The sequence below is a fragment of the Oncorhynchus nerka genome, linkage group LG17 (genome assembly GCF_034236695.1).
Source record: "Oncorhynchus nerka isolate Pitt River linkage group LG17, Oner_Uvic_2.0, whole genome shotgun sequence".
In the NCBI taxonomy this organism is placed as follows: domain Eukaryota; kingdom Metazoa; phylum Chordata; class Actinopteri; order Salmoniformes; family Salmonidae; genus Oncorhynchus; species Oncorhynchus nerka.
The window spans coordinates 16,323,425-16,346,900 of record NC_088412.1 but is presented as its reverse complement, the minus strand read 5'-3'; the positions used below and the strand labels follow the sequence as shown (position 1 = coordinate 16,346,900).

The following is a 23,476-nucleotide window of genomic DNA, read 5'->3' as shown; positions in this document are numbered from 1 at the left end:
ACAGTGAGCCTCTCCCGATCACACTGTTCTGCTTTGCTAAACTGTGTGTAGGCCTAACTGCTCAAGCCTTTAAGAGGTTAAAGGTTTGTCAAATTGTGTTTTGCTTTGATGCAATAAGCAGTTTCTGAGGAGTGCAGTCTGAAAAGTACAAGAGACATCCATGCTTTTTATGTCTATGCTGCATACAGTAATTCACCTAATTAACAATGTTCTCTATTCATCAGCTCACTGGTGCGAGTCACCTCTTTCTCACCAAATCACAGGCGTTACAATGTAGTGCTGTGTTCATGATAAGAAAAAAGCCCTTCTCCATAATTACTCATACATGGCCCCTATTTTAATGAGAATATTCTGCTCGTTTGGTGGGCTTGATGAGGGTCTACAAAACAAGGTGTCAACATGGCAGAGGTGAAAGGTAGAAATGGTTTTGAAGCTACTGAGGGTTCTGTTGAAAGTTTGAATTTCTAGTCAAGCTGAGCATCTATGACATACCAGCAGTGTTCTATGGATGTTCTGGTACTTCTACGATGGCCCAAGTCAGTAGACAACACAGACATTTGTGATGGAGATGACAGGCTGCATCTCTGCACCAACACTCACCTCCCTCATCTTTCCTACTGTACTGAGCAGGGTCTCAAAATGTCAAATTGATAACCTGATATCACCTAAATAATAATAATAATTACATCAATCTATTTGTATTCCTTCTTTTAGTACAGTTAGGCTGATAGCACATTGTTTATATGAGAGGTATACGAATATTAATGCTGTCATTTCAGTCATCTGCGATATTCTTTTCAAATGGTAGTGTAATCAGTAAGGTTTGTCTGAATGGCTCGCTCTTGACTTCATTCAGTAAGCAACATATAGTTATCATTGCTTCCTCTCTATGGGCATAGTGGAATGTATTTGTTAGTTTTACAAACGTTATCACCGTCACCATAGCGTCACGACTCTCCTCCTCTTTTACTATTAGCCAAGTGCGGAATGTCGTTCACCTATGATCTTCTAGCCTATGACCACAGCACACTAGTACAACTCCACCAGGCTAGCTGAGGCACCAATGGGCATAAATCTTGTGATGTATTTATATGTCAACATACCCCTAGATTCTTTCACTTGTGTGTTACGTCAACAATTTACTGACAAACCTCCACCTCCCCACCACCACCTGCTGCAGGCCCGCCATTGGCCAACTGAATTAAAGCAGGGAAGCGAGGCTTTCAGGCAGAACTGTCGTGAAGCGATTTGTCCGAACAGAAGTTGATTTATAAGCGAATTACCTTGATATGCCTTGATAAAACAATTCAATTATATTGAAAGTCCTCTAAGCAGGAGAATTGAACTTAGGTTGGATAAATGGGAGCAAGCTTTAATGAAACAAACAAACAGACTCCCACCCTCTATTAACTGTCATGGCTACAGAGCCACACACTAAGACTCCCTCTCTAATGAGACATACGCTGTCTCTGCCGCTCAGAGAGCCTGTCACTCGGCGGGGACGCAGACTATGGAGGAACACAGCTGTTCCCAGTGCAGCCTTTTGTAAATCGATACATCAAAGTGCTGTACTCAGCCTGAACCCAGAACTGCCAGCCAAATGCCCACAAACAAAAAGGCATGTGACGAATCCAGTCGGAGGAACCTGCACACACAGTAAGACTGGACTCCCTGAATACCTGAGTTTATTCACAAGGTACCTAAGCAGAGCCACCTCAAATTGCCTTAAACCTGTAATATGTATGGGCATTGTTATTCAAAGGTGTAATTAGAAGTGTCAGGGGTGGAATGTTAAAAAAAATTGAGTGAGAGAGAACACAATCCATGTAAGATTTATTCACAGCTCCAATGAATAAAGGCTGTTTTGTCTTGTCATTTTTTTGCAGAGTGTATTAAACTCGGCAGGATAGAGGACATTTTTCTTTGTGTGCTCTTGTGGAGACATTGTTTCTTAATCTAATTCCCTGGGAATGTCTGGAGCTACATCTCTACCCTCAATCATCCCAGGACACCTTCCCTAAGTGCGTGCGCCACACGCTTCCCTTGATAACGCTTTCATTCATTCAGCCGCCTGTCTTTGCTGGTCCTCCAAACAGCTTTCATGGGAAGCCTTGCAGCTCGATCTTAGACCGGAAGCTTTCATCGGAAGCCTTGCAGCTCGATCTTAGACCGGAAGCTTTCATCGGAAGCCTTGCAGCTCGATCTTAGACCGGAAGCTTTCATCGGAAGCCTTGCAGCTCGATCTTAGACCGGAAGCTTTCATGGTATCGCTGCTTATGGACATGCTTTATGGATACTAGAAGCACAAGGATCTCAATGGGATCCTTGCTGTGCAGCATGATGCACTGTCCAACTTCAAGCTCTGTCTGAAGAGCAACGAGAGAACGAGAGAAGGCATTGAATCATATTGAAGGTACCTGGAGTACGTAGCAACTGTGGTGGGCAGGTAACTAAGACAACAAGTCTACTATACATAGGCTACCAATATAGAGAAAAAGGATTCACAAAGAACAGCTTGGCACAAATGACATCTTGCTATTAAAAAGAGGTTCATGTGAAAAAATACCATTCATTGCACAGTGGAGTTGCACCAAAGGTGCAGTGTGGCAGTTGAATCACACCCTTGACTCGGAACAGCCCCTCTTTTCTCCAAACGGTAAATGCCCCACCACATTCCCCTGAATTCATCTTGAATTCTGCGGGTCCCTATTAGGCCTGAGCGATGGCCCGGTCCCAGCTGTGTTCAGCCAGCATTCTGCAGACAGAGAGGGGGAAGTGGTCTCAGGAGCCTTGGCGGTCTTGACCCAGTTAAGGTAGGCGCTGACTGATGACCGATGCAGAGACCTGCCGACAGGATTTATTGAGACGATAAATGAGAGGGGCTTTGCGTTGCGGTGGACGAGAGATTATTTATATATTTTGATATTTTGAAGACTTTTGGTAAGCGCTACACAGCCTTGCGTTGCTGTCTTCAGTTTCTGTTCCTTTGCATGGAAAGCAAAGGCCTACCCCTGTGGGCATTCCTCAGAGACTTGGACACACGGACACAAACTAAAATAAATACTAAACCCGTCTTGATTTAAAAAAATATATTATAATAATTGTATTCAGTTGAGAACAAATTCTTATTTACAATGACGGTCTACACCGGCCAAGACCGGACGATGCTGGACCAATTGTGCGCCGCCCTCTGGGACTCCCAATCACAGATGGTTGTGATACAGCCTGGATTCAAACCAGGGTCTGTAGTGACATCTCAAGCACTGAGATGCAGTGCCTTAGACCACTGCGTCACTCGGGAGCCCCACTGCAACAAGTCCCTTTCGTTTATAGTCCCCAGAAAAGTCCTGTTAAAAGCTTTTCCACTGGAAATGCAGTTAAAAAAGAATTGAGAACAACACTATGGCAGCAAGTGCTGTAAAACATCATATGCTATTTGTGTAATAGTTTAGCTGATAAAAATCCAGAGTAGATTAGCAACTTACAAATATGTCAGTAGCATGACATAAACTGGCCCAGGTAACCACCAGTTACACTGTAGAGTTCATAGCTCAGATAGTCAGAGGCAACATCTGTGAGCACCGTCTGCCCGGGTGTTGTACTTGACATTTTAAACAAATCAGCTTGAATCAATAGCAAAGGTTACGACAGCAACACTCCGGGCCTCAGCGATGCTAAATGGAGTCAGTCTGCTTAGTGCTGAACCCTCTCCCTCCCCTAAATGCTTGACCGTCTCCGAGCCTGTTCCCTTCCACGATCGATTGGAAATGACGTAAGCCACTCCAAAAAGACTGGAAGCCTTAAAAGACATTTTGACGTCTTCATTTAGGATTGTTGTGTTGTAAATGCGGAGGACGGATATTAACTGTGGATTTCAGAGGCTTAGAGGTGTTCTGTCCAAGTTAATAGTTGCATAATGTCATGGGCAAAATGTATCAGACAGACAGTTTAACGGTCAAATTTGAAAAAGACATCAGTTATTCTAGGCATGAGTTTCAGGGTGTTCCTCATTTAAATGATGGAAAGCAAGTACCAATAACAATTAGCGATTGGGTATTTTACAACACACGCCTACCACTACAGAGCCACTCTCTCGGAACCGTTATAGGTCTATCATGATATTCACCAAATGGTAAACAACTAATCAATAGTTCATTTGTTACTGGAGTCACAAGGAAGCAAGTTAGGGGAATTCCAGCTTTTTCCATAACCAAAATGAGACAATCAATTTCCACTTTAGTAAGACTATCAAGGGAAAGGGGCTACAACTCAAATGAAGGTTGATTGCTCCAAATACCAAAACAACTCTCTTTTTCAGTAATCTTTTTACTTTTACTACTCTGAGAGGGTAAAAGTCTTTCTAGGCCCGTTGGCATTTGGGTCTAAATGGATAGCACAGTGCCCCCTGTCACAGCCTGAGGCTGACTGGAAATGGCAGGTGTATTATTCTTCTGGTTGCTGGTTCCCTGGACAAATTCTAAGATATTTGAAAGGCTCTGCAGTCACTATAGTGCCCTCTAACAAATATCTCTGTTCAGCATTGCAACACTTCAAGTTGCGTTAAAGTCTCCAGGACTCGCCAAATTTGAGTTGCACCGATCGATACAAAATGTTATTTAAAAAAAATAAATGATGTGCAGTTAATTACATTGATCTCAAGACTGTTTCTTATTAGGTTCCTAGAGAGTTTTTTTCTAGCCACCGTGCTTCTACACCTGCATTGCTTGCTGTTTGGGGTTTTAGGCTGGGTTTCTGTACAGCACTTTGTGAAGTCAGCTGATGTACGAAGGGCTAGCCACCGTGCTTCTACACCTGCATTGCTTGCTGTTTGGGGTTTTAGGCTGGGTTTCTGTACAGCACTTTGTGACGTCAGCTGATGTACGAAGGGATTTATACATTTGATTGATGGATTGATTGTTGACAAAGCACGTACTGAGTCAACAGTCCAAATGTGTCTTAATTCTGAACTAGCTTGCTTTCCATGTCTCCTATCAGCAATTGGCCAATTTATAACTTTGATCTTAGACATTTTAAGATGAAACATCTCCCCTAAATGCAGTCTAAATGATGTAGTATCACAATTACCATGACTAAAAGTGAAAAATCATTGACCCCCACAAATGTCCTCAAATGACCCACATTTATCTGGGAGAGTTGTGTGGCTGCACTTGACCCTAAGCTGCAGACAGCTGCATGAATAAGCCCTCTTGCCTCTTCTAGGAAATTGCTTCGCAGCAAGTCACAAACATGGGGTTTATCAGTATTAATAGAGGTGTCCATGCAAATGAGCTCCATTCATATTGATGGTGGTTGTAGTGTTTCCAGGTGACAAGAGTTGAATGTGAGTTTGTGTGTGACAGGTTTTGAACCCAGGTCTTCTGTGCACCAGAAGACTGAGCTAAAGCCTAGGTATTACAAGTCATCTGGTGTTAGGCAACGTTACTCATCACACAAGTGTGGCACACATACAACCATTAATATGTACACGTATAAGTTCAAATCAAACGTATCCAGAAAGAAGAAATGTGCTTTCTTGACAAATGTATTCATTGATTCAATTTGAGGCACAAGAAAAGCTATATGTCGTTGTGTGAAATTACCACCCACAAATAGGTGAATAAATGAAAAAAATGAATTACATTATCTTTGGTTATTAAAGTGACCAAAACGTGTATTACATCATAAGAGATGTGGGATTCCAGTCATCTAGGCAGAGATCCTTACTATTTACACTTCATTGGCATCAATCACTTGCAACACTGATGAAATTATTTAATAAAAGCCATTTTGGATGATTGATTTGTATTTATGGCATTTGTTTGGGTCTGTAATGCCAGTTACTCATGCAAAGAAATTAAACTCATCCGTGTTATGACAATAGCATAAAGAGAACGTTTTGTCATCGGTTTACAGCTCTTATTGAGTGGATCCTTTGAGAGGTGTCTCTGGGAAAGGGTGTCACGGGGGAAAATAATCTGCCATGGTGATACAGTACATATTCATTCACGCATCATTCATCCTCTTTCATTGTAGATATCATCTTATAATCATTTGCCCTTTTGCCAACCTTCACTTGTTTGTCTCAGCCATATAGGCTTGTTGCTGAGGTCATAAAAAGTATTTTGGAGGCCCCCCTCCACTCCCTATATCCCATGAACACCCACTTATGAAAATTGCCTGGAGTGACAGAGTGGAAGAATGTGCGTTTTTTTATGATGTCTCTTTTTTTCCTGTGGCCCCAGACCAAATGGATGTTGTGTGGGATAATGATGTATGTCCTCATGCGTTAAGGGGACTTGTGAGAGCACATCATGTTTTACTGCTGCAACAGCAAACATTCCCAAGGACAAAGGTCTGGCCTGGTCACCTATATTTTCCAATGTATTTTGAGAAATAATTTGGCGATAACAATAGAGCATAATTGTAGGCAGTAAAGAGTATCACACACATCACTAGTCCCTCACTGGATTTGACATTCAAATCCCCCTATGAAAGAGAAAGTATAGGCAACAACTTCCCAGTATGCGCAGCTGGTTGAAACAATCAAGTTGCATGACTTCTCAGCCAGGTTTGCCCTCAGAACTGTATGGATCAGGCCAAGTGACAGCCCGTGTCTCAATCAAGTGTAAACTGCCTTCATGGGACACACTGCTGTGCAAACAAAACACACTCCTGAAATAGATGTCTTCAATGCTGGTTTTCAATCAATTGGTTAATTTGTTGAGAAAGTAAGGAACTCAAAGCCGTTCCCGCCCCAGGAACATCCCTAAACACAAAATAAATTCAAATCTGTCTATTACATTACAATAACATAAAAAAGAATGAAAAGTGAATCAAAAGGCAGGTCATGATATGAGAAAATTGACTATTTGTGTTACAGCAAAATTATTTGGTGCCTTCTAAGTTAGTCACAGCGCTTTCTCAGAAAAAGAAGCATCTTTGTGATGTTTTTGTGTCCTTCAAAATGCTAATTGCCTAATGAACAACAACGTTCCTTATTCCAAATGACTAGAAACTGTAGGGAGTCGTGTCATATAGTCTAAACACCGTCACATGAAAGGACCAAGACCTTAGCTTCTTTCCAATGGACAGATTTCATTACAACATGCTTGTCTCCATGGCACATTTTAAGCACCTCTAAAAGATCCTTTCTGAAGATTGCGGCAGCGTAGCCTAGTGGTTAGAGCGTTGGACTAGTAACCGAAAGTTTGCAAGTTCATATCCCCAAGCTGACAAGGTACAAATCTGTCGTTCTGCCCCTGAACAGGCAGTTAACCCACTGTTCCTAGGCCGTCATTGAAAATAAGAATATGTTCTTAACTGACTTGCCTAGTTAAATAAAGGTAAAATAAAAATAAAATAAAAAAATGACCTGAAAAAAACATGTGACAGATGACTGCAAAACAAATGTGTGTGTGTGTAAATCTCTTCCAATGCCCTAGCATGTGTAGTGTTGAAACACATACTGAAAATTATCTGACAATTACTGCAATGGTATACATGCCTCGATTGACTGTACCATGTTCGATTTCCTCAAACAACAACTGCAATTTGAACAATAACTTTAATAGTTTTCGAAGACTGCCTTGTCTCATGCTGCTTCAATCAAAGATGTGGTTAGCTTACGTTTGGAAAGAGCCTGAAGGATTGCGTAAATGCTAAAGTTCTTCTATACTAAAAAAGAGGAGCTATCATACTTTAACCTCTTGCATTTCAAAAATGGTACAAAAACAAACAAATGTTTTTTTCTTATCTTTTACCAGATCTAATGTGTTATCTCCTCCATTGATTTCACATTCCACAAACATCAAAGTGTTTCCTTTCAAATGGTATCAAGAATATACATATCCTTGCTTCAGGTCCTGAGCTACAGGTAGTTAGGTATGTGACTTTAGATGAACATTGAAAAAAAGGGTCAGATCCTTAAGAGGTTTTTATGAGAATTAAGAGAAGATTTACATCAGAGAATGGAGAACACATGCAATGCATTAAATATAGAGAGGGCAACCTCAAAGACATCGCTACTCTTCAGGCCGGACCACTGCTGGAAGGGGTTTTACAAGCTGAGTAGAAACAAACCCTGGCCTGACTGTTATAGCCTCGAATGCTATCACTGCTATTGATGCTCAAGGCTCACTCGTCTTAATGCTCCATCGTAATTCCCTCTTTAACAGTCCCTCTTTAAAATATGGTGAAGATTCTTATAAACAGATGTTGTGGTACAATCCTTTTTTTGGGCGTCTACGCTCACCGCTTGAGAGGTGCATTAGTTAAGGATGTGAGAGAAATACTGTATTTCTAGAGACCACGGCCATTATAAAAAAAGAGGAAAGTTGAGAGAATAAAATTGTTAGACAATGTGTTGCCTAGGCTACAGAATAATGCATTGCAACCCTCACCAATTGCATAACTAATTAACTGCAGCCACGCATCGGCGGTAGCAGAACATTTTATTAATGTTACATATCAATTGTTCTGAACCCACCTGAACACCTGCAAACACTTTATCATTGCGTACTCTGATTTATTGTTGCTTTGCGTAAATACACAGGAAGCATCATCCATGTAAGTAACTCAATTTATTCAAAGAGGAAAACATTTAGTAATCACGTTATTCATCAATATGGTAGGTTCTTCCAGAAAAAAGGTTGCGTGCATGTCCCTTGAGGAAAAAAGAGACAACTACATTCGACGGGCTTGGAGATAGAAGGGGAGGAGCAAAAGGATGAGTAAATGAGTGAAGTAGTCTGAAAACGTCAGGAGAGAAAGTTTAATGAGGCAATAAAGTCAGAGGTGGTGTGGTATATGGCCAATATACCACAGCAAAGGGCTGTTTTTAAGCACGACGCAACGCAGAGTGCTCGATACAGCCCTTAGCCGTGGTATATTGGCCATATACCACAAACCCTCCGAGGTGCCTGATTATTATTATCGACTGGTTACCAACGTAATAAAGGCGCCGGAGGAGATGGCTGCCGTTTTACGATCTCCTAACCAATTGTGCTGTTGTGTGTGTTTTTTTGCATTATTTGTATCTTATTTTGTGCATAATGTTTCTACCAACACAGGACAGCGATTACTCACCTGTACTGGAGGAATACTTTTTCTTTAATGAGTCGGACGGGAAGGATTTACTACGCTCATCCAGAGGCAGCGCTCCAAGTGGCTGGTGACTTTAATGCGGGGAAACTTAACCTATTTAATCCCATCGGTCACAATAGTGACCGTAAAAAAATGTTTTCAGTTATATGGCTCTAAAAATGTTACTGAATGATCTATCAATGCATTTCCAGTAAATATTTAAATAATAAAGGGTCCCAATGAATGATGTGCAGTGTCACATGTTTACTGTAAATTGTCACATGACCAGAGCTGTTTACTTCCTGGTTGCAGCATGAGAAGAGGATGGCTGCATCAAAGCTCCCAAACAAAAGGTTAGTAAAGTATGTTAAAATAAAGTTAGGACAAAGATTTTTGGTACACATAATCTTTAAGGTGTCTAGTTTTGATATATGCACTTACAATTCCTCAACTTTGTTCAGTGTGGTCATAGAATGTGTAAACATGTTGACGGCAACAATAGTGACAGGCGGGATAACACAGTGCATCTAGGTATACAAATACTGATACACATACATAGTTCTTGTTTTACCTAACCTTCTACTCTGTTCTTTCTTTTAGTTTCACTTTGAGTCAAGTTCTGGATATGTTGGATCTAGGTGACTGCCAAGACAAGGCATGCAACATTGCAGTTATCCCTCAAGATGAGAAAGATGCTGTCCTGAGTGATTGTGATTGCGATGGGTCAGATATGGACTATGGACAGGCCATTGGCCAGCCAGGCTGTTGAATGCATATGCTGAACCTATGCAAACAGATCATGACAGAAACAACGTTATCGGTGATGATGACCTACCCCTCTCCCCCATCCACAACCTCCCCCACCCCGCTCCATTGTTGATAATGAAGAGCCAAGGGCCTCTACCCGCCAGAGGGTCCAGTCAGAAGAGCCAAGGACCTCTACCCGCCAGAGGGTCCAGTCAGAAGAGCCAAGGGTAAAGCTGCAGGTGGTCAAAAATAAAGATTGAGTGTTCAAACGATTGAAGAGGCCTGCCACTGATGTGATTCAAAACACATAGTATACAGCCCAAGTTTGGCACGAAACCACTGAGCCATGGAAGGAGGTCTTTACTGGCCGCTACTGTTGAAGATCAGGCAAGATTGCAAGATATGACAATTGCTTCTCACTGGCCAATCAACATGATGCACCAGTTCCAGAGAAGTCATCATTGTGACAAACGTATTACCTATGCATGTGAGAAATGCAAAGCGCCACTGCACATTGAGTGCTTCAAGATATACCATGGACAGTAGAAAAGGAAATGAGACCGAATGAAAAAGCGCTCGGACCGAAGAGTGAAGGAAAAGCAGCCGACAAGTGGTCAGCATATGTGGGAACTCCTTCAAGACTGTTGTAAAAGCATTCTGGGGAGAAGCGGGTTGAGAGAATGCCAAGAGTGTGCAAAGCTGTCATCAAGGCAAAGGGTGGCTATTTGAAGAATATAAAATATATTTTGATTTGTTGAACACTTTTTTGGTTACTACATGATTCCATGTGTGTTATTTCATAGTGTTGATGTCTTCACTATAATTCTACAATGTAGAAAATTGTAAAAATTGTAAAAAAATTATGATAATGGCCTTTTAGTGTAAGTGCTGTTTGAAAAGACCACCTGAAATTTCAGCTTGTTTTGGTGGGATAGAGCCTGGCAACATCCCCAGGTGGTATAAGTTAATAGATAACAAAGAAAGTTTCAAATATCTCTCCCAAAAGCAGATAGTTTTCAGGTTACATATCCCTGCCGTTAGGCTCATCCAATTAGTCCCCTCACTCAGACCACTCCCAGACAGTCCTAGCTACATTTTTGCTTGAGAAATTGTGATTTGTTAAGAAGTTATTTTTGTTTATTTTTTTTACCATTTTAATTGAAAACATTCATATAACAGTAGTTTAATTGTTACACAAATTATTTGATAGTGAGATAAAAATGGCTGCATTGGACCTTTAACGGATTACATTAATTGGAAACGAAAATGTAATCCTGAACCATTTTTCCATTTATAAATAGGTAGGGTATGGCTACATTGCCATTGTTGATTTGCCGTGGAAAACAAAGAAAATGTATATTTTATTTAAATTCGACAGAATGGTTGCCAAATAGATAAGTCGTCATTAGACTGCTCAATTAAAAGGATTAAATTGTTTCGATGATAATACCCACCAGAGTGCGAAATATTCATGAAAATGTTGGCAGCAATCAGGATTAAGAGTAAACCCCGACATCCGCTTTAGGGAGAGGTAAATTGATGGCCTATAACGGATGCAATTGAGATCAGCTGTGCTGGTGATTGATGGTTTAATGACAGATCAGATAGCGATAATCTGGGGGGCCATGGATGGTTGCAAATGGCCTGCAGGGTTTGTATCTGTACATAATGTGGTCCACATAATGCCCCCGACATTTGAGATTGTAATATTTAGACAAATTCATATGAAAGGTTGTCTGATTTGAATTGTACTTGTATAGAGACAAATGACCAAATAATTGAATTTGATATTACAGGTTTCCTGTCATCATTTTCCAAAATCTGTGTCAAAAGAGGTGTTAAAAGATGGCAAATAGTTTTTAAAACACTTTTTGAATAGGTGGCTCAGCTCTGTCTCAGAATCAAAGCTAATATTCCTAAAACGTGTCATTGTTATGCTAATGTCCGTGTCAAGTTGTAGCCTTACAGGCAAATTAGACTTCTTTCCTCATATTACTCTACCTGTCATGTCAACAATGCTCTTTTTTAATTTTTATTTTCATTCTTGCTTTACAAAAATATAATTCCCTCCTGAGTTACAATTGTTTGAGAGACTGTAGAGAAACTTTGCAGTCATATTTTGAACCTCTCATCTTTCCAGCTGAGCTTTTTGGTCAGTTGCAATTACTCTTCTTCCAAATCTAACTTTTAATGTCCATAATGTTCATAACAACATGACACGGATCAAAAGGGATCACAATTATGTACTGTAGGTAGAACATAAAATGATCATGAAAAGCAGCAAACTCAGACTACTCCGAATGGCTTGTATCCAATATCAAATGATACTGCAATGCAACAGAAGTCACTGGAATACACTGTTCTCCATGTACTGTCTGGGGTCACAATTACAGTCTAAATCTTCCCTTCAGTGACAGGTTGATGATTCATGATGCTTTCAGTACGATCTGAGAGGAAGAGGCGAAGCGAGAGGGTTCACTCACGTCAATATCTGTCCCTGCGTGAATACAGTGATAAGCAGACTGATAAGCAGACCGATAAGCAGACCGATAAGCAGTCCGCCTGCCTCCGCCTTTGGGACAACGACTCCCATTGTTAGGGAAGAGACAAGACCATCTCGTCATTATACAGTATCTCTCGTATGATGCTCTACATCACTAGCAGAAAAACACCATTGAAACATGTTGAAAAGGCGGCAACTTTTTAGGTGGATGTTTTTTTTGGCCTCTAGGCCTTTTGAAAGGCAGTAAAGAATATAATCTTAAATTGAGAAACTACATCTAAAGTACCTCCTTTGTTCTCTCGAAGACACCGGCGATCAATTGAAACGAGTAAACAGCAAAGCCGCAGCACACAAATCTGCCCCTAGAGTGACCCTTTGTCCACATTTAAAGGTCTCAGGTGTAACTTATTTTATAATCACAATGGGAAAGAGTAATGGGTCTCCAGTTAAGATGAACTGTACCGTGCCCCGTAAGTCATCCCCCTGGTCTACTGGAGTGATATCATTACATCCAGAGCAGACCTCAACAACGCCACTAATCTACCTGGTGGCAACAGTACCTCAACCCTGACAACAGAACCTTTTCATCTCTCACTCTCTCTTTAACTGAAATCAATACCAGGCACCCTGTCACTTCAGGGAGATGTTGAAAGGGGACCGGATAGCATGAAATAGCAGAGAAGCGAAGTCTATATAAACAACAATGGCTACAAACTCCTGCTTTTTGTTGATTCTGTTGAAGTCTCTATTTCCTATGAACTAATACGCTGAAGGAATGTTTCACACAATATTTCCTTGAGAGTCATTTGCGACGGCAAATGGCAGCTGTTCCTTGTGTGATTAGAAAAAGGCCTTGAGGGTCTTTGAAAGAGATCAAAGTCACAGGTGAAATCATTACATGGTAACATTTCCACAAAGGCAGAGGCAATCTAAACTCCTATTGTGCCTTTGTAAATATAATCCAACTCCTTATGAGCAAAAGACAACACCGCATGGAGGCTTACTGATTTAGTTGACTTTTAAGATATTTTTGCCCACATCCTTGCAGTTTGGCTGGAGCAGAGGGCTTAAGATGTGATGGATATATGGATTATCCTGTTAGAAATGTGACCTCTGTGGAACAAAGGAATGGGGATAGAGGACAAAATCATTTGGAGCACGTGGTACTGCAGCTTGGGGACCTTGAGAACTGAGGGGAAGATTAAAAATGATTGAAATCTCATTCGTTTTTTCAGTCTGATGGAATAAACCCTGCTCTATGGTTCATTCCCCAATGTTTATTTCTGGAACAAACAACAAAAGAAAATGAGTGGCCGAGCTAAGATCCGACCTGACATAAATACCAAGCCTGCAAAGATACGGCATGCTCTAGGTAAGTAAAGGTCACTGAAGTTGTATGCCGACATATTTTTAAGAGCAACGACAACCACCAGACACCTCAGGTGTTAAACTTGTCATTAGGATGTTGTGTATGCGTTTCACTTAGGTAGAGAGGTATCATAGCAACAACAGCTACAGGAAGAGTGTCAAAGGCAAGTTGTCAACAGTAAAGCTGGAAAAACAGGTCACAGCGATCAGCAGCTTCTCAAAATGACAAAACAAAGTTGAGGCTGCCTAAAATAGTCGCTTTGGTGCTAGGCAACATTATAGAAAGGGTACACATTTCTGTCACAACTAGTGCAAAATGCCAATTTCAGCCTTTATAAGTTAAGAACTTTTTGAGGGCTTTTGTCAAATCATCTTTGTAAGTATCGCACAAATGGAGAGAAGGTATTTTAACTTGACAGAACGTCCAAAGTAATATAAGCTCAATGGAATCCCCACAGAGAGAGACAATTCTCTGTGCAGCCAGTAGCTGCTTTCAAATCCTCCCCAGATGGCAACCAGGTCAAGAACAGCAGGTGATGAAATGCAATGCAACATTCCATTCCCATACGAGATGCCTAAACCACCTCAGAGACAACAGAGTAATCCACAACATCAGAAATGGTCCTGGGGATACATAGGAGGTGGTGGCCCAAACAGGCCCTCAAGGGGAGCTTTCTAAGCCCCTCTCAATCCCTATGCTTGGGGGGGCTCTCTCTGAAAGTGAAAGATGGAGGTGGATCTTGGCTCTTACCGTCTACACAAGCCGGTCTGGCTCTCGTGGTGCCGGCAATCTGTCCCTTCTTGCAGGCACACCTCGCCGTCTGTCGTGCTATGGTCCGCCGCGGCTGACTGCTGTCCCGGTCCAGAGTGACAATCTCACACGTACCTGCTGCCAACTGACCTGAAGATAGGAAGAGGAAATTATGTCGGACAGATAACAAGTGGAAGTGAAGGCATGGCAGAATTATCATATGGAGGGAGATACTGTACTTCCAGTGCTTAGACACATTGAGGTGAAAGGTCCCATTAAATGGATACATTTAGCAAAATTAGAACATTGACCAATCAATCATTCACCACCAATCATAACCAATCACAAAGGACCAGTGTCCTTCCTCATGGCCCTCACATCCTATAGGCTAACATCATCTCTGACACAGTGGAGACTGCTTAGTGGAGACGGCTCATAATAATGATGGAACGGAGTCAATGGAATGGCATCAAAACATGTGTTTGATGTATTTGATACAATTCCACATATTCCGCTCCAGCCATTACCAGGAGCCCGTCCTTCCCAATTAAGGTGCCACCAACCTCTTGTGCTCTGACACCATCACACGTGATAAAATGGTCTCTAACAGTTTCCTTAGAAATCCACTTATACCTCCCAGTCATATTTCAGTGTTCATTTCCCTTCCTCAGTGCATGGATGAGGTGGGACAGTGGTTTGGTTGGACACCAGAGTTGTTGATGTATCTAAGTTCTGGGACCTTTTGACCTAGCTCCTGATTGGAGATTAACCTGTGTGATTGGACTGGCCCTGGGGTCTTCTCCATAGGGATTCAGTAGGCTCTCAGAGTCAGCGGTTGTAATTTGCAAGCAGCGTGGTGTGGTGATTTAATCTGGCCCCAAGTCACAGTGTAGAGGTTCTGGGGAGTTAATTAAGTTTACTGCAGGGACACATCCAGAGTAATGGTGAGCTGTCGGATGGTGATTCAGAGAGAAATGTTCCAGCCTCTCAGAGGGTTCCCAGTTAAAATGGAGATGGAGAAAAGCACAACACACCTGTTCTCTGGTATAACCAGAGCAGATAGCCTAGCAGTTAAGAATGTTGCGCCAGTAAATGGAAGGTCGCTGGTTTGAATCCCAGAGCTCACTAGGGGAAAAATCTGTCAATGTGTCCTTAAGCAAGGCACTTAACCCTAATTGCGCCTGTAAGTTGCTCTAGGTAAGTGCATCTACTAAAATGTTTGAGAGTAATATTACAGTCACGATAAATACTCGGACATTAATACTTTGGAATTGGACCTCCTGCCCTCCATCCAATTATTTCGCTAGTAATGCAGGTCACACGCTTTTTGATAAGGCACAACAGTTCTGAAAAAATTACACTTGATTTGTGCCACATTCATTATAGATCAGTTACTTTGTAGCTGCATTACATTTAAATTAAAATAACTGAACATGCAGATTCACTTGCATTTAGACTAAGACTCCGTCAGTACAGTAACTACAGCATTGAAGAAATCATTGTCATATGTTTTACTGTATACACAACAGTGCACTGTCAATGCACAACCATTGGGCCATTTCAGCTGTATCCATAGGCCCGGGGAAACAGGGAAGGTTACAATCCAATCCCACGTTGTTACATACTGTTGGACATGAGGAACAATCACCTGTGCTCCACATGTACCCCATATTCCCTCCCCCCAAAAAAAATATTAATTTTATTTCACCAGGTAAGCCAGTTGAGAACAAGTTCTCATTTACAACTGCGACCTGGCCAAGATAAAGCAAAGCAGTGTGACTGTAACGATCGTCGTAGGTGGAAGAAGGAGAGGACCAAGGTGCAGCGTGGTACGTGTTCATGATATTTTCATTATACTGAACACTAGAACAAAAATAACAAAAACGGAAAAACGAAACAGTCCTGTCTGGTACAGAGACAGAAAACAACTACCCACAACTCAAGGGCAAAACCAGGCTGCCTAAGTATGGTTCTCAATCAGAGACAACGATTGACAGCCTCTGATTGGGAACCATACCAGGCCAAACACATAGAAATACAAACATAGAACAAAACATAGAATGCCCAACCCAACTCAAACCCTGACCAACCTAAAATAGAGACATAAAAAAAGGAACTAAGGTCAGGACGTGACAGTGACACAAACAACAACACAGAGTTACACATGGAATAAACAAACATACAGTCAACACAATAGAAAAGTCTATACACAGTGTGTACAAATGAAGTAAGATTAGGGAAGTAAGGCAATAAATAAGCCGTAGCAATTTCGCAAATAACCACTGGAGTGATAGATGCATGTGCAAGTGGAGATACTGGGGTGCAAAGGAGAGGAAAATAAATATATATAAATAAAATAAACAACAATATGGGGATGAGGTAGTTGGATGGGCTATTTACAGGTGGGCTGTGTACAGGTGCAATGACCTGTGAGATGCTCTGATAGCTGATGCTTAAAGCTAGTGAGGGAGATATGAGTCTCCAGCTTCAGTGATTTTTGCAATTCGTTCCAGTTACTGGCAGCAAAGAACTGGAAGGAAAGGCGGTCAAAGGAAGAATTGGATTTGGGGTGAGCAGTGAAAAATACCTGCTGGAGCGCGTGCTACGGGTGGGTGCTTCTATGGTGACCATTGAGCTGAGATAAGGCGGGGCTTTACCTAGCAAGGACTTATAGATGACCTGGAGCCAGTGGGTTTGGCGACGAATATGAAGCGAGGGCCAGCCAACGAGAGCATACAGGTGGGTAGTATACGGGGCTTTGGTGACGAAACGGATGGCACTGTGATAGACTGCATCCAATTTGCTGAGTAGAGTGTTGGAGGATATTTTGTAAATTACATCGCCAAAGTCAAGGAGAGCAAGAGTTGCACCCCTTCTGAAAAAACCTACACTCGATCCCTCCGATGTCAACAACTACAGACCAGTATCCCTTCTTTCTTTTCTCTCCAAAACCCTTGAACGTGCCGTCCTTGGCCAGCTCTCCCGCTATCTCTCTCAGAATGACCTTCTTGATCCAAATCAGTCAGGTTTCAAGACTAGTCATTCAACTGAGACTGCTCTTCTCTGTATCACGGAGGCGCTCCGCACTGCTTAAGCTAACTCTCTCTCCTCTGCTCTCATCCTTCTAGACCTATCGGCTGCCTTCGATACTGTGAACCATCAGATCCTCCTCTCCACCCTCTCCGAGTTGGGCATCTCCGGCGCGGCCCACGCTTGGATTGCGTCCTACCTGACAGGTCGCTCCTACCAGGTGGCGTGGCGAGAATCCGTCTCCTCACCACGTGCTCTCACCACTGGTGTCCCCCAGGGCTCTGTTCTAGGCCCTCTCCTATTCTCGCTATACACCAAGTCACTTGGCTCTGTCATAACCTCACATGGTCTCTCCTATCATTGCTATGCAGACGACACACAATTAATCTTCTCCTTTCCCCCTTCTGATGACCAGGTGGCGAATCGCATCTCTGCATGTCTGGCAGACATATCAGTGTGGATGACGGATCACCACCTCAAGCTGAACCTCGGCAAGACGGAGCTGCTCTTCCTCCCGGGAAGGACTGCCCGTTCCATGATCTCGCCATCACGGTTGACAACTCCACTGTGTCCTCCTCCCAGAGCGCTAAGAACCTTGGCGTGATCCTGGACAACACCCTGTCGTTCTCAACTAACATCAAGGCGGTGGCCCGTTCCTGTAGGTTCATGCTCTACAACATCCGCAGAGTACGACCCTGCCTCACACAGGAAGCGGCGCAGGTCCTAATCCAGGCACTTGTCATCTCCCGTCTGGATTACTGCAACTCGCTGTTGGCTGGGCTCCCTGCCTGTGCCATTAAACCCCTACAACTCATCCAGAACGCCGCAGCCCGTCTGGTGTTCAACCTTCCCAAGTTCTCTCACGTCACCCCGCTCCTCCGCTCTCTCCACTGGCTTCCAGTTGAAGCTCGCATCCGCTACAAGACCATGGTGCTTGCCTATGGAGCTGTGAGGGGAACGGCACCTCAGTACCTCCAGGCTCTGATCAGGCCCTACACCCAAACAAGGGCACTGCGCTCATCCACCTCTGGCCTGCTCGCCTCCCTACCACTGAGGAAGTACAGTTCCCGCTCAGCCCAGTCAAAACTGTTCGCTGCTCTGGCCCCCCAATGGTGGAACAAACTCCCTCACGACGCCAGGACAGCGGAGTCAATCACCACCTTCCGGAGACACCTGAAACCCCACCTCTTTAAGGAATACCTAGGATAGGATAAAGTAATCCTTCTCACCCCCCTTAAAAGACCTAGATGCACTATTGTAAAGTGGCTGTTCCACTGGATGTCATAAGGTGAAAGCACCAATTTGTAAGTCGCTCTGGATAAGAGCGTCTGCTAAATGACTTAAATGTAAATGTAATGTAAATGTAATGTAAATGTCCAGGCCAATTGGCAAAGGAGGTAATTGTAGCCCTAGAATTAGTTGGTATATGGGCCTCGCTTGAGAGTAGCTGGTGCTTGCTTCGGGACAGAGGCGTTAGCTAACAGTAGCCATTCGTTTGCAGCTAGCTAGGAGTAATGATCCAGCGTAATGATCCAGAGCGGCAGGAATCCGGTGATATGATAGAGAGACGCAGTGCGATATGCTCTGGGTTGATATCACGCTGTGCAGACTTGCAGGTGATTGTCCGAGCTAAGGCTGGCTGATTCCGGGGGAAAAAGGCGAGGAAAGCTAGCCGTGGCTAACAAAGACTAGTAGCTAGTTAGCTGGCTAGCTCCTGATGGAAGTTCCAGTTTTAAGGAATAAAAATAACAGATCCACACCTCATTGGATGAGGCGGGTTGCAGGAATCCAGTGATATTGTTGAGAGAAGCAGTCCGATATGCTCTGTGGGTTGCTCAGTGTAGACTGGCAGGTGATTGTCCGAGCTAAGGCTGGCTGAAGCCGGTGGGAAAAGGCGAAGACGGCTAGCCGTGGCTAACAAAGACTAGTAGCTAGTTAGCTGGCTAGCTGCTGATGGAAATTCCAGTTATAAGGAATCAAAATAGCAGATCCGTACCACAATGGGTGAGGCGGGTTGCAGGAAAGTATATTTAGTTCTTAGATAGAAGTGAGATTAAGATATATACAACAACAAAAAAACGTCTATCTGACAAGTAAAGCATGAACGTTAACTCATTAGAATGGTCCGTGCTACCCGGCACCCTTGGGATGTCCCAGCCCCCATTGAAGTTGAAATATAAAAAAGGTAAGGGTTAAGGTTAGTGTTTAGGTTATGGATGTCCCAAGGATCCCGAATAGCACTGACCACGTTAGAATTGGCCCTGCCTGTATGTAGCTTTAAGGAGAGAAAGCGAAGGTCCAAGTCTGCCGTAAATATACATTATGCTGCCATAAAATAGGCCTGTCACATTAATGATGGCTAGATGAAGATGCATGTGCAGATGGGGTAAATAAACACTCAATCAAAAGCTGAAAGATGGAGACGGATTTGCAGTCTCTACTGTATAACTACATCATCGATGTGATTATTGACATCTCACTCAAGCGCTTCCTGGGATTTCTGTACATTCCCTCCCTTGCTCAGATATCATTCTCATTTGGATTGATTTGCTGACTGCAAATGAAAACTCCAAAATGGACATGGCATCTTTATTCTGCATGCTTCTCCTTTTCAAGCATGCCAAGACACAACCTTGAGCAATGAAATCAAAGATTTTTCCCAGCAGATTATTTCCTTTAGTATCACAGTACGCCTATCGAAAAAAGGGGATGGTTTGTCCTTTCGCTGTTCAAGTTGAGGTAAAGCAAACATACTTTTGTAAGCTCTCTCTTGTTAGGTCTGTGAGGTGAGGAAAAGTTGAGTAAAATACTGCTCCCATTTTAACCCTACCTTATTCATCTGCTAAATCATAAACAACAAGAGGCCATTATCTTCTTCACCTTTATATGAATAGAAAACCTTCTGGACTGCCTTATCTCATTATGGGCAGCTTAGATCTTACATTTATATGAATAGAAAACCTTCTGGAGTACCTTATCTCATTATGGGCAGCTTAGATCTTACATTTATATGAATAGAAAACCTTCTGGACTGCCTTATCTCATTATGGGCAGCTTAGATCTTACATTTATTTGTGAATGATCAAATCACCACATATCACATGCTTGCTATCCAGAGGCAGAACATTCTCAAAGGTGGCTATTGAAAATAAGATATGGCACACTGTGATCATGCTACAGGGAAAAGGTATGTATGTCATTTGAATCATTCCATGATTCAATCCAATACATCTTTTTTCCAGGTGTGAAATCTCTGCTTTCCATTGTCGCTGTCTATTTTCTGTCCTGCGTCTGGACAGCTCGAATGGATGTGGGAGTGCTCACCTCAACAAACAATGTTAAACACAAAAAACATTTATTTTGTCATGGCATACAGAAGGTCAAAGCCAGTCAGAAGTTCAATGTTAAATAATGCTGCATTCACTACTGCCTATGTCCACAATGGTGCATAATTTCAGTAACATGTGGTACATACCGTACATCAATCATATGAATCACAAAACTGAACAGATAAACTTCCTGTTTGTGTTCATCCAAAATACTTCCCCCGTCTATGTATGCCTCATCAACCATTGTTCCGAGCTATCCTGAATCTGTGCCACGTCCTTACCAATTGAAGTTGAAATGTAAAATGGTTAAGGTAAGGAATAAGGTTAGGTAAGGGCTATGGTTAAGGTAAGAAATAAGGTTAGGGCTATGGTTAAGGTAAGGAATAAGGTTAGGTAAGGGCTATGGTTAAGGTAAGGAATAAGGTTAGGGCTATGGTTAAGGTAAGGAATAAGGTTAGGGCTATGGTGAAGGTAAGGAATAAGGTTAGGGCTATGGTTAAGGTAAGGGCTATGGTTAAGGTAAGGAATAAGGTTAGGTAAGGGCTATGGTTAAGGTAAGGAATAAGGTTAGGTAAGGGCTATGGTTAAGGTAAGGAATAAGGTTAGGTAAGGTCTATGGTTAAGGTAAGGAATAAGGTTAGGTAAGGTCTATGGTTAAGGTAAGGAATAAGGTTAGGGCTATGGTGAAGGTAAGGAATAAGGTTAGGTAAGGGCTATGGTTAAGGTAAGGAATAAGGTTAGGTAAGGGCTATGGTTAAGGTAAGGAATAAGGTTAGGTAAGGGCTATGGTTAAGGTAAAGGTATGCGTTAAGGTTAGGGCTATGGTTAAGGTAAGGAATAAGGTTAGGTAAGGGCTATGGTGAAGGTAAAGGTATGCGTTAAGGTTAGGGCTATGGTTAAGGTAAAGGTATGCGTTAAGGTTAGGGCTATGGTTAAGGTAAGGAATAAGGTTAGGTAAGGGCTATGGTTAAGGTAAGGAATAAGGTTAGGTAAGGGCTATGGTTAAGGTAAGGAATAAGGTTAGGTAAGGGCTATGGTTAAGGTAAGGAATAAGGTTAGGTAAGGGCTATGGTTAAGGTAAGGAATAAGGTTAGGTAAGGGCTATGGTTAAGGTAAAGGTATGCGTTAAGGTTAGGGCTATGGTTAAGGTAAGGAATAAGGTTAGGTAAGGGCTATGGTGAAGGTAAAGATATGCGTTAAGGTTAGGGCTATGGTTAAGGTAAGGAATAAGGTTAGGTAAGGGCTATGGTTAAGGTAAAGGTATGCGTTAAGGTTAGGGTAGGGATGTCCCATGGATCCGGATAGCACTGACCATCAACTATTCTGCTGAATCCAAGGCAGAGTTTACTACTTGTCACAATTCAACCCGTCATAATTCAGCCTACATTTACAAAGGCAAAGAAATAATACATCTCTGTCAGAGCTGCCAAAGTAAACCTTTCTGTGGATGAGCCTGCAACTGTTCTCATCAGAAAACTGAAACTTTCAATCCAATCTATTTCGGCAGATGAGTTGCTTGAGCACTTCAGTGATTATTGGAAGATTTTCAAGAGATGATTTGATTCTTTCTCTACTCCCTTTCACCTCATCCAAATAACTCTCAAAGTTATTTCAATGTTCACTCTCTTCCAATGTTACTTCGTTAATGACTTTACAGCCTTTTGACATAAAACATTTCTAAATGCCCATGTATGTAAGTCTTGTTACGCTACCATTGTTCAGAAATTGTGTAGGTGAGTGTGTAGCTAACCTAATTTTAATTAAATATCAAGTACATTTTCCATTAGAACCAAGGTGGCTTGTTGTACTGCATGACCTTAGATATTTATCTTTCGTCATAGGAAAATCTGCTATTTGTCCATAGTATCTGCAGTAATTATTTTCTGCTTTGGCCTTGTATTATGTTTCCTTGTCAAGAAACAGCTAGAAAAACCATTAAAGAAAGAAGATGAAGAACAATAAGTGAACCCTCATGTTTACCCATGGTGCTGTGTTTTAATGGAATGTATTCAAAACCCCTGCGAGATCAGCTTATACTCCACAGGGTCTAAATACTACATTCCCCCCCCCCCCCACATTACATACTTCCTCATTCCCTTCCATGAGAAACCAGAAATGTTGTTGGCTTTTTTTCCACCACTTTATTTGGATGCTGGGGAACCCTGAGGGCTATACGATATACTGCACGTAGCTAGATGTACCCAGGCGTTTTTTAATGAGCTAGTTTCAGTTAGTTTCACATTCCAGCTCAGGTTTCATCTGTACTACGATGGTGGATATTGCTCGTCCGTCTGCCGCCAACTCTAACAGGCTAATAACTGATCGTGCATGTCACACACGGCCAGTCGAATTCCGAACTCGTCAGTGAGACAATGCTGAAACATCAATCCATGAGCGAGTCAGTGCCACATTAACATGTTTGCCAAAATCAGCATGAAATTAAAGTTATCTTGCAAATTCAGCAGGCTATGATGAGAAATAGGCTTTTAATAGTGCCGTCTTTCTCTTACTACGTATTGTTAATGCCATCTTTGATGTGCTTTACTGTGCTTATCAATGAACACAACACCTTTTTCCCCACCCCTATCGATAAAATATTTTCATAACGTTTTACTCTACGTGAACTTTCAAATGTTCCTTGTAATTACAAAAGAAGTAATGTGATAT

General features: G+C 42.2%; 1 protein-coding gene across 1 annotated transcript in view; it reads right to left on the bottom strand.

The window, feature by feature from the left end:
* LOC115144774 (chemokine-like protein TAFA-5) overlaps positions 1 to 23,476 on the bottom strand; it is a 62,238-nt gene that overhangs the window by 18,490 nt on the left and 20,272 nt on the right. Inside the window, exon 2 of the mRNA XM_029685831.2 lies at positions 14,451 to 14,600. Within this exon, the coding sequence (XP_029541691.1) occupies positions 14,451 to 14,600 (150 nt within the window). The remainder of the gene's footprint in view (positions 1 to 14,450; positions 14,601 to 23,476) is intronic.